The sequence below is a fragment of the Bacillus rossius genome, chromosome 1 (assembly GCF_032445375.1).
Source record: "Bacillus rossius redtenbacheri isolate Brsri chromosome 1, Brsri_v3, whole genome shotgun sequence".
Lineage (NCBI taxonomy): Eukaryota > Metazoa > Arthropoda > Insecta > Phasmatodea > Bacillidae > Bacillus > Bacillus rossius.
The window spans coordinates 37077344-37089680 of record NC_086330.1 but is presented as its reverse complement, the minus strand read 5'-3'; the positions used below and the strand labels follow the sequence as shown (position 1 = coordinate 37089680).

The window sequence follows — 12337 nt, the reverse complement described above, 5'->3', positions numbered from 1 at the left end:
CAGGTTGATCAGTTGTGTGAGAAATAATATAACCCTCTACTTCACGGTTTTATATTACAGTAGCTTCTCGATTAACCGTTTTATCTGAGCCGACCTCAAGTGCTATTCCCGGCGAAGACTTTGAAAATTTTTCTTGAGAGCCTAGAAAATGGTCCAACCATTGGTGAAAGACAAAGCAAAATTAACATAAATGATTAAATTAACTTGTTAAGCGAATCATAAAGTGACGTGAAAGAATTTATACTGAAGAAAAGCTGGGGAAATGTCACCCAAAAAAATTATACTACTGGACCGATTGAAAACCATTACTATTTTATTATTATACCTATCCGCGTTATCATCAATTTTTCTGATCCGAGGATTCCGCGGTCAAGATTAACTCAGCTTGTCTATTTCATTTTAAAAAATTTCATCCACACATGCAATTTTAATTTAAAACAATTTAAACTTCCAAGAAAAGTTAATAAGGATTGCATTAAAAATAACGTGTAAATATGAGTTGTTTTAAAAATATGTAGGTAAATAGTCTGACAGAATGTAGTTATCACATTTTTAATCTTGATAGGCTAAACACCTGACTAACATAAAGTCCAAATTATTCGTCAGCACCTTTCAAGATACCAATGTAAAGGTTTCCATTTTTTTAAGAATGGTATATTTTTATGTAGGAGCTAATTTACATAAAACACATTTGTTAAAGTTGTAATATTTTAGGTTTATGAGTGGGTGATGCAATTTTGTTAGGATGTGGTTTCTTTTCCATTCACAAACTACGCAAGAGGGCAACGTGGGAAACAAGGAAAATTTCGGTGAGGAATGAACAACTTAAACACTCTTTCTTTTTTACTTCTCGCTCTAAAAGTACGTAGGCTAATTTTTGTGTTCGTTTAGGCGTTCCCCATTTTGCCTGTTTCAGGCTCTGCACTGACGTTTTGGCGTCTGTTGCAGATCATTCGACAGGGGCTTTACTTCCGAGAGGACTTTATTTTATACTAGCTGAGGAGCCCGGCTTTCCATGGGTAGATAAAGATTTTTAACCAATAAAGCCTTAATTTAATAATTAATATAAAAACTGATTTAAATGAACTAATTGTTTCGTATGTGTCCTTCAAATTCAACCAATACTGAGTAGATATAATGGATAAACTAATTGAAAAAATCATGTTCACTCGCGAGATACGAGTGTAATATTAAAGCTTTATAAGCCAAATAAGACTGCATATTCGGAACGCACCACGTGCGAACTCGCGCACTAGCAGTGTCGGAACGACTTGTGATGTTATACCTGCAACTGTTTACTCGGCGTAAGCAGAAAAAGCAGTCAACTTGGTTGTTTTTCTCCGGCTTTAGTTACAAATATTTCTTTACTTTATGGAAACACATGTAGCCTATTTAAATAACGCATAGTCTTTGACCATCTGTAATAATGTTGCTTTATAACAGTGAAAGAATTTTTGAAATCGGTAGGTGTTATAGTTTACGTATTTTTTTTTTTTTTTTTTGCAAACGAACTCACCTTTCTTTCGTTATAGTTATTATATACATGTAACTTGCTAATAACTCTCGGCTTCCTTCGCGCAACTTCGGGGTATTGCTGATGTCTTACCATTGAAAGAAAAGTATGTGATTAATTCCAAACATTTTTACTAAAGAAATAGAAGAAATAAATCTTCAGGTGCGTGAAAGCTTTAATAATAATAAAAACGATCAAGAATGATTTTCTTTAAAATGGTTGTGCGTAGGACTTTTTTTTTATTTTCCGTATATATTAAATATCTGATTTTGTAACTTCTGTTTTAGTGTGTTCGAGGATATATATTACCTTGATGAAACCACACTTACCTCATTCACATTTCATGAGGTAGACACTTTAAAAAATTGTTAGATACCAGCCTATTTCATTTGAATAAAGTTTAGGCCATCGTTTACACTTACACTTTCATTTATTATGGTAAATCTTTAGATACTTATAATAATTAAATATCTTCACCTTATTACAAATACCTTTATTATTATATTATTATATTTTTGAATTCTCAATCATGTAAAAAGCCATTTCAATAGTTTGTCATCATTTTATCTAATGTACAGACATTTTACCTCAAACATTTTTAGTATTAGTATAGATAACGTTAATAATTAAACAACAATACTAAAACACATTTTATTTCAAGTATACGCCAATATAACTACCCAGAGGGTAGATTTGTTAGAAAGTAGCTATGTTACGTGCATCTTGTACACCTTAATTTAGTATACAGTATAGCTGTGGACTTTTAATGCCAAATTTCGTAATTCTTAGAAAATTACTTTTACTACTTTTCATTTAGGCTGAAATATAAATAGTTTTCTTACCCATAGGTATGCTAATAAAGAATACAAAAAATATAGCCTACGGGACTTGGTTACAAAAAATTACAGTCATATACAAAATTGGTCTGAATTCAAACGACAAACGTCGGCTACAAGTTCAGCATTAAAATATTTTTATAAACATACAATAAAACTATGCTTAACGTGTTTCGTAATGCCGGTAAATAACTTAGAATTTGAAGCTGAAAAACTGGTTTATTGAAAATAGAGAAACTTATGGAAACTGTTTAATTTACACAAAGTTATAAAACAATCAAAAATCTTGTTGCTATCGTAAAATTATTTAATTAAAAATAATGTTTTTTCTCAAGCGTCAAAAAATAATTTCAATTAAATCATTTAACGAAGTGAGCTTTAGCTTAACACAAATCCCAAGAACATAAATTACACGTTTACACACCTTCCGGTTTGAAATCATAGATGTTCTCACTTGTGGTTTATGACTGATTTCAGCAACATAATGAGCAGCGTTTAAGCAATAAATGTGATGCACCCGTTCATTAATGCGCCATTGAAGCTGAGACACCAAACACCACGAGAAGTTAAAAATATCTCCCGTTCCATCACTCAGACCAACTTTGAGGCCCTGCGCGCTACCACTTAATTGTTTCTAATTACTAAATTACTGCTGCGCGTTACCGATGTGGACTGTCAGTGCTACACTGACCTAACACGTTTCCAACTATTTCCCTTGTAAAAAATACGAAAAAGATTTTACAGTGTATGGTCTCCCGATATCTTTCCAGACAGCATCTTTCCTCAGTAACCCGGTTCGGTGTCGCTGTGTGTTTACTGTAACTAATTACCCCACTACCGACAAAACTTTAGGCCCAAATAAAAAAATCTGTTATGGTGTCAAGCACGATTAATATTAATTATAGATGTATGAGACCAAACCAGTACCTTGGAGGTAAGCAGTTAGGAAGTGAGTGTGCAATCATTGTCACGTTAAATCCCCCGCCTGCACACACACGGTGCGCAGAGCCTCAGAAGAAACCACGCTATTTGAAAACTGCTCAGCATGCCCGAGTGGAGTCTATTTCCGAAAAGCTTTTTAGAATACGCTGAGGGCGGATGAGTTTCCGTATTTTGTTTTTAAACTTTATTTTTTCAGGAATATTTTTAGTAATGAAACACCCGGTGGAGATTCTTGAAAACACGCAAGGGACTTGCATTACACATTTACCTTCATTCCTCCGACATGTAATGTTACGGCTATCACGTAAATATTATAGTTTTCCCATGCACGACGAGAAGACTGAGCGCCAGTTCAGTGTCTTGCAATCAGAGGCGGCACCACGCTAGGTAGAAGCGAGAGTCGCGTATGTCATAGCATCCCACCTTACTAACACAAATACGCCCCTTATCAGGCGGTTCCTTTAATACTTGAAGTAAAAGACACCTTTCGTATCTGGATAGCAAAACAATTTATGGTTAGAGTGTGAAGTTGAATGCTAGTTACTCGCTGATGGGTTGTTAATATCTTTCTTCAAGAGTGATTAGGCCTCGCCATCTTGCAATTTCAAACATTTCGATACTGCTTGCAACAGTTTCCGTGCGAATTTTTTTTTTATTTGACATGGCATAGGACTTAGCTTTGTCCAATTGTTGAAGTCAACACTTGTGAACTGGTGTGATTATCATGGCAGTTGTAGTCGTACGCGTTAGATAATAAGTTATTACCTAGCGGCGTTTACAGACTAAAGCCTGTTAGTAAATGTGTGTTTGCAACAAAGGTATAGAAGGTCTGCGAGATATTATTTATGTCTTCATATGCCAAAAATTGCGATAAATATTTCAAAATTAGAATTATAGCAAAACTATTTTTAAAATTCGGGTTCCCCCCCCCCCTTTTTTTTTAACACAATTCTCCTTAGCGAGTTCCTTTTAAGCTAGTAGGCAAGCTTCTAGCGTTTTCCGTTATACAGATACGGTTTGTTTGGAAACCAGATTGACTTCTAACCCAGGACGGACACCCACCCCATGGACTAATTAATACCTCCATGATCAGTAGGCCTACCAAGTAGTTCGGTATGTAATATAATTCTGTAGGTCCTGTGGTTCCTGGCCTCATCATCCACAGTGGAGCACCATGTACCTAAGCTAAACGTACACACCTTCAACCAGAGACGCACCGAGCCAGTACCCTGTGTTATGGAACCCACTGTGATTCCGGGGGTCCTTCGTGACATCATGGATGTAACCCATGTATTTACCTGGTTATTTCCCATGAGCGTTACCGCAGTCACAGTGCATCGACAAGTGTTTCATCTCGGCTCATGCCGTGTTAACACATGCACACAATAGATAGTAACAAGAAAGAGAATTTTATACCCGAAATGAAGTCATGACAGTTCAGAACCACGTCCATAACACGAGGTAGGTTCACTTAATATTTTCTTTTTCAAATTATTTTGTTTGAACAATCAGCAAATGGATTTGTTGGTTATAAAATAATTGATGATACTGGTGTTTAACTCAGGAACAGTTCTTCCGTTGGGTTTTTTATCTGTTACAAACGACGATTTATTTAAATGCAAGTTATGATAATTGCGGATTTTGTACGAGGATTGATCAAATTCTAACATTCAATAACCGACATCTTTGTCTTTTTGAACAACCAGCAAATTGATTTGTTGGTTATAGAATTGATGATACTGGTGTTTAACTCAGGAACAGTTCTTCTGTGGAGTTTTTATCTCTTACAAACGACGATTTATTTAAATGCAAGTTCTGATAATTGCGGATTTTGTACGAGGATTGATCAAATTCTAAAATTCAATAACCGACATATTTGTCTTTTAGTGATAAAAAAATACAATAACCTGGCAGAGCACACCTGTCAAGACGTAGACTACTATTTGAGGTTCCAATAAAAACAAGTTTTTACATATGTTTATATTTAGTTTTTATTTGATCAACTAGAAAAATCATTACCTGTCGGCTTTAGCTCCGATAATAGTGGGTGGTAAACATAATGTAATGCTAGTAACAGTTAAGTGTCTCGGCTGTATTTTATACATATAACCACTTACGATAGCGGTAGGGGCGGCTCGCAAGTCCCAAATCGGCACCTTTATTAGCCACACGCACCTGTAGTTCAGAATATTTGTCATTCAATTGTAGACCCCTTTTAGTTATATATTGTAAACAATTTATTTTGATTTTAATAAGAATACATATAAATTAAACTATCGTTGAATTTTAAGTTGTAGGTTGGCTTATAAACTTTGTTTTATTATTTTTTTTTAATATTTCGGGGAAGAGCCCTCGAACACCGAACACTTATTCGCTGCCCCTAGCTCTCCGGTAAGGCACTTTACCAAGATATTAGTCAGCCCCGAACACAGAACACGCTCATTCCCCACCCTTAGACTCTCCGGTAGGGCACTTTACCAAGATATTAGTCAGCCCCGAACACAGAACACGCTCATTCCCCACCCTTAGACTCTCCGGTAGGGCACTTTACCAAGATATTAGTCAGCCCCGAACACAGAACACGCTCATTCCCCACCCTTAGACTCTCCGGTAGGGCACTTTACCAAGATATTAGTCAGCCCCGAACACAGAACACGCTCATTCCCCACCCTTAGACTCTCCGGTAGGGCACTTTACCAAGATATTAGTCAGCCCCGAACACAGAACACGCTCATTCCCCACCCTTAGACTCTCCGGTAGGGCACTTTACCAAGATATTAGTCAGCCCCGAACACAGAACACGCTCATTCCCCACCCTTAGACTCTCCGGTAGGGCACTTTACCAAGATATTAGTCAGCCCCGAACACAGAACACGCTCATTCCCCACCCTTAGGCTCTCTGGTAAGGCACTTTACCAAGATTTTAGTCCCCGCAAAGACTAGGGCTTCCAATGGATAGCGGTATCTCTAAAAAAAATTAAAGTGGGCTCTGAACCAATGGGACTCGAAAGCTCATGAGTATAGCTGGACCTAGAATGATACGTCGAGTCCGTCCGTTACCTGCCTGTCCGCCATCCGTCCGTCAATAAGCCGAGCAGTTCACAATAATTATCCGCTCGTCCATCTCAATGTTTTTTTCACTCGGATGCTGCCAACAACTATTAAGGCTTAAACGTTTGAGAAAATTTATCTTGTAAAAGTTTACATGTTTGACGATCTTGTACACTAAGCACTTATAAATGATTAAACATACTTTAAAATATTTATTTGAATATATTTTCAAGTTCCCACGCATTAAGTTAAAACGTGTTCATAGGTAAGTTAAAATAATAACAGGGATGCAGCTAAACAATAAAATAAAATATAAGAAAATCTTTTAAAATAAAGACAATGCCTTTCAGATATTATTGAGGTTATAATTTCATCCGTCCGTCCGTTGAAAGTTTGAGCTTGGCAAGGTTTTGACGGACGCACGGATGGAATTTTTCGGGCCATCTGATTGGCTGAATGCCACGTGATTTACGGACGGAAAGGTGATGGACGGATGAGACGGACTATTGTGAGTCCAGCTTAAGCCTTTCGCCGGTTGAATGTGGCGTGGTGGCGTGCACGACAATGGAGGACACTGAAATGAGATACAGCGTAAGCCGAACTCACAATGATCTGTCACCCGTTCGCCGTCAATCACGTGGCAATCAGCCGATCAGATGGCCCGAAAAAATACATCTGTCCGTCCATTCGTCAAAATCTTGCCAAGCTTTAACTTTCAACAAACGGGCAGATGAAATTCTAACCTCAAAAATGTCTGAAAGGCATTGCCTTTATTTTAAGAGGTTTTTTTTTATTTTTAGTTTAATTATTTGCTAAGCTGATTCCGTATTATGTTTTTAACTTACCTACAAACACATTTTAAGTATAATGTTTGAAACAAAAATTTTCTGAGACACAAAAGTAATCATTAATGCACGGTAAATCTAAATATATTTTAATAAAATTTTTAGATTTTGTTTGATCATTTATGCGTGCTTAGCGTGCGTGATCGTCAAACCGTTAAACCTTTACAAGAGAATTTTCCTCAAAAATATAAGCATTAATAGTTAGTTGGCAGAAAAAAAATATATTTCGAAGGACGTGCGGAATATTGTGAACCGCTCGGCTTATTGACGAACGGATGGCGGACGGACGCGATAGACATTGTGAGTCCAGCTTTAGGATAACAAGGTTTTCGCTGCAGCTGGGATGCAGGACGCACACTGGGGCTTGTCTCTCGTGCGGCTAGCAGGTCGAGCTGGCATGTAGGGAGGGTTCGGGAGAAGTCCGGCCGGTGGGAAGCTGCACAAAGGTTGCAAATACAGAACACGTACGTAACATGGTGCCTTCTTTGAATGACTATTGCAATGGGGAAGACTGACATAAAACAACATCGACTGATTCCTCCATGTTTGTTCATGCATTCATCTTTGCTGTCTATTATTTAAGATTACCGATGACACCCAGTGTAAACACAAAGGTCATGATATATATATATATATATATATATATATATATATTTAATGCACGTATAGATTAGGACATCTACGTTTTCAAAGAATGGTCATTATTTAAGTAACGAATTATTCTTGTGCTGTTTAAATTTTTAAACCTTATATTTTTTATTAAGAAAACTTATAAAATATCCATGGATGTTCGTGAATTTATGAATGCTCAGTTTACTTAATGTCAACACGAACTTACAAGATTAATGTTGGAGTAACTATAAATTACTTCTTTAAAAATATTTAAAACCTATAACAAAACACCCTTGTCCTTACATATGCGTGTTTACCTTGTTTATAATAGGGTACATAACTAAGAGGTCGGAATTCGGTACAGTTCTTACGAAGATAAAATCATTTGAAAAAGCGAAGAAGTAATAGATTATTTCGGGTGCTTTCTTTGTTGAAAAGTCCGTAAATTCACTGTAATTACTAATATTGGGCGAACATTTTCCTGTCATTTAAAGCATGTTACATACGAGTATTTTTTTTTAATAAATACCGTTTATTTTAACAGAGAACGTTCTGGGGCCTTAACAGAATAAACAGCATAGAATTGCAGCTCTTCACCTGCTTTAATATAGTTACGCGTTACGTTTTTATTTGTGACTTTTGCCGGCTGGACTCTTAATCTTAAATTAATTATTTTATTTAATCTTCTAGGAGGGGAAAAGAGCTTAGCTTTCCTCGGTCTGCCCATCCTCCATCATATCTCTTGGTTTTCGTAGCACCGAGTTGTCATTTATGTAATTATGGGAGCCCACCCAAACAACACACCCCCCCCCCCCCTCCGACAGCTTAGAGATGCCATATTTTCGAAATATCCTGTGCTTTACGTAAAAATCTTAACAAAGATTTTACTCACCTAGACCTAAAAAAAATTCCGAAGCATCAATACATTCAAAAGTCTGGCTTTAACTAACACGATCCAGCTCCTAAACACTAGAAGAAAATAACTGATCAATCTACCAGCGGAATGCGCAAGGGGGGATGAGGTGGGGGGATAAATATCCCCAAACCCAGAAATACTAAGAAATCTATCATTCTCACCGAACTGGACAGCAAACAGTGGTATCCCCCTCCCAAAAAGGAAATTATGCGTACGTTCATGTAATCAACGAGATTTATAGTTTCATTATAGTTACTATACACCAGAAAAGTTGACTTCAAAAAATATTTGAAACTAAATAAGAAACTAAATTTGTTAACTAAATAAGTATGGCAAAATGTAAAATAAAGTTGAAAAAAGATTAAAGATCGTGCGTATAGAAATAAAAATTCCCTAGGCCATTTATTTCTTTCAATAAATTAGATATTCCACCCCCAAAAAAATGTATATTCTATATATATGTATATATGTGTGTTACCATGCACATGAATAGTAAATGTACAAGTACTTGTAATTTCAGTTTAGTTGAATAATTTTTTTTTTAAATTTAGGTGAGGCCTTCAAATTTTCTTGTTCCTTTTCCCTGACGTTATCCCTGATGTTACTGAAAGTTGACTTGGGTAGTGTTACTTCCAACCCTCTAAATATCAATGTGTTTTAAGGTACCCACCACCCGGGCACACACACGGCGTACAGTCTTCAGAAGAAACAACACACGTGAACTGAAAACTGCTCGAGATATCCGAGTGGGGCATGTTTACGAAAATCTTTCAAGCTGAGCGCTGAAGGATATTTCTGTTTACGCATTCCGTTTTTAAACTGTATTTTTAGGAGTGAAAATGGATAACGTGCATGTTTTCAGAATAATTTTTCTTTTAGACATGAAGCGCCGGGTAAAGATTCTTGAAAGCACTCAAGAGCCTTGCATTACACATTTATCTTCATTTCTCCGCCATCTTATGTCACGGTTAGGCCTACCACTCACATCTCATAGTTGACCAAAGCACGACGAGAAGACCGCGCTCCAGTTCAGAGCCTTGCGCTTAGAGGCGGTACCGCGCCAGAAGCACCAGCGAACGTCCCTAACACAAATACACCCGTCACTAGGCATATAGTACACACTCTCCCAAGGTGAATTGGGATTCCTCATTCCAAACAAATGAACAATTTTTTTAAGTATCATAAATCAAACTTGGGCTTGTTTTCTCGGGGAGTGTCCTCTGTAGCCTCCTTCAGTTCCATCTCGACACCTCTTGGGGCACGATTCAAATTGAAGAGCAGCAGGTTGGTTTCCGAGTGGTTTGGAGCCCATTGTAACAAACCCTGTCCTCGCCTTCGTCGTGACATCAGGGTTTGTTCCCGGTGGTGGTATATGTAGGCCAACAACGTGTTATCTCTATGCAGTATATCTCTATATCTGCGCTATCTCCACGTTTCATTGTTAACTAAGGGTTGTCAAAAGTGTAATGCCAGCATTTTAACGTAATTTTTAAGTGTTATTTCTGTGTATCGGTATAAATTATAACATAGGAAAGGAAAGTTGTACAATTATGAAGTTTAGTTTGGCACACCTATTATTCGCGAATGTATAAATTTTTATATATTTGTGTGTATGTGTGTGTGTGAATTACGCGGGTACACCATATTCCAGAGATTTCTGAGACTTCCACAGATGGCAGCACCGTGTTTACACATTTCCGTTCCAATCGACTTCCGTTCCATTCAAGAGATTGCTCCGTACACCGAGAGCTCAGATGTTTACGCATCAAAAAAGGAAGCCATAAGACGTGCACGCAATTTACATCAAGGTAGACAATGCTTTATGACGGCGATGTTTAAGTTTTATCACGTACGTGTCGTATGGAAAATCATGAAAAATTTTTAACGACTTGTGTTGTATGTACAGCCGTTAGCTAATAGGGACATAAAGATAGAGAGATAGAATAGAGAGAGAGAGAGAGAGAGAGAGAGAGAGAGAATGAGAGAGTAGTGGTTTATTTGTTTATTTTTTTTTAAATATATATGAAGAAGGGAAAGAAGATTATTTTTTACTGTGGATGAGAGCGAAAATTTTTAGGGAATGATAAAAGTCAGTTATGTTTCCTCGAAACTGTCAATTTAGTTGTAGCACGAGGTTGGTTAAACACAAAAAGACTACATTCGGTACGTACAGAACTTTGTTTCCACGACAGGGGAGAAGGGATGGGGAAGATATGTCCTTCCCCCCCCCCCCCCACTTTTTTCCGAATCCAGTGACAAGGGAAAAAAAATTTGCAAGATATTAGTGAAGGCTGTATGCTAGTTTGGGTGATACAAAGTACCAAGGGCGGATCCAGAATATTTGTCAGGGGAGAGCCAAATTAAATTTTCTAAGGCAATTATACAGTTAGAATTGAAATATTTAGTGCTTTTTATTTTTAGTTAAAAAAAAAGTCATATTATTCATAGCAATGCAATAAAATAACACTTAAGTAAGTTTGGAAAACTATGATTAGGAAATTATCGGGGGTAGGGGGGTCATGCCGCTATGCTCATCCCCCCTCTCTTATATGGATCCATCAGTGGAGCTGTTACAGCACTTGGAAATGAGGCATATAAAATTGGCGATTTAACAGTGTTAAAACATACGTCTATCGAAAACAAAAATTCTATTTTTTTTTTTTGTAGTTTGTCATGTTCGTGTCGCCGCCACTGTCTCTCGAGCCAGCACCGAGGCGGTGGCCGCGTGCCAAACGGCAGGTACGGTACCTGAGAGCAGCAGAGCCGAAGCCGCCATGGCGGGCCGCCTGTGGTCGCCGCTCGCGCCGGACTGCACAGCCGCGGGACTCGCGGCACCCGCCCGCGCGGGGAGGTGGTGAGGGGGGAGGCACCCTAGTGCCCTCGCCCCGCCCACCGCGCACAAAGACATAATGGAGCTGGTTCCCGCGCCGCCGCCAGAGGCCGGCCGCACGTCGGTTCGGCGCGAGCACTTCTGCAGCACGCCGCGCCGGCAGGAGTGTTATACACCTGCAACAGCGGCGGATATAGGACTCTTGTTTGGGAGCAGGCAGAGGTTGCGGAGGATGTCTTTCGGTACTCGCCAGTGATGTGTAACGTCTAACCTCGGTAACGAGCGAATTCACGTGTCCTCACGCGGCAAATAAAATTACAATACGGAACTCGGGACGCGAAGTCTTAAAGTAGAATTCTTTAAAATAACGCCGAACTTAACAAATACACGCAAATTGTGGTTTTTAACTACAAATTATTATCCGGGCGAATCACTCGTAGTTTACACACCCGCCGCTAGAATTCGCTGCCGGAGCAGCTACGTCGACTATTTAATCATCTGATTAGCAAACCGAAATATTAAGCTATAATCATGAAACGGCTCTGTTGAAAGTGAAAAATACTTGAAAAAAAAATTACCAAACTCCTGCTTTGGACCTGATTTTCGACAAGGAATTTTATTAAAATACTGCCCGTATTGTTAAAATTCACTAAACAGTTAATACTGTAAAGTTTCCCTTTGGACTTGTGAATTTTGTTTCGCGACATCCGTCATAGATAGCAGCACCGCCTGTTACATATTTCCGTCGCTTCCTTCTAGCGACGGAAGTCAAGGAATGGAAATGTGTTACAG

The 12337-nt window shown here is 38.2% G+C and overlaps 1 protein-coding gene across 1 annotated transcript in view; it reads right to left on the bottom strand.

The window, feature by feature from the left end:
- The window catches only part of LOC134534825 (carbonic anhydrase-like), a 57241-nt gene extending 45684 nt beyond the window's left edge, over positions 1-11557 (bottom strand). The window contains exon 1 of the mRNA XM_063373450.1: positions 11464-11557. Coding sequence (XP_063229520.1) covers positions 11464-11491 — 28 coding nt within the window. The 5' untranslated portion in view covers positions 11492-11557. The remainder of the gene's footprint in view (positions 1-11463) is intronic.
- Between the last annotated feature and the right edge of the window lie 780 nt (positions 11558-12337).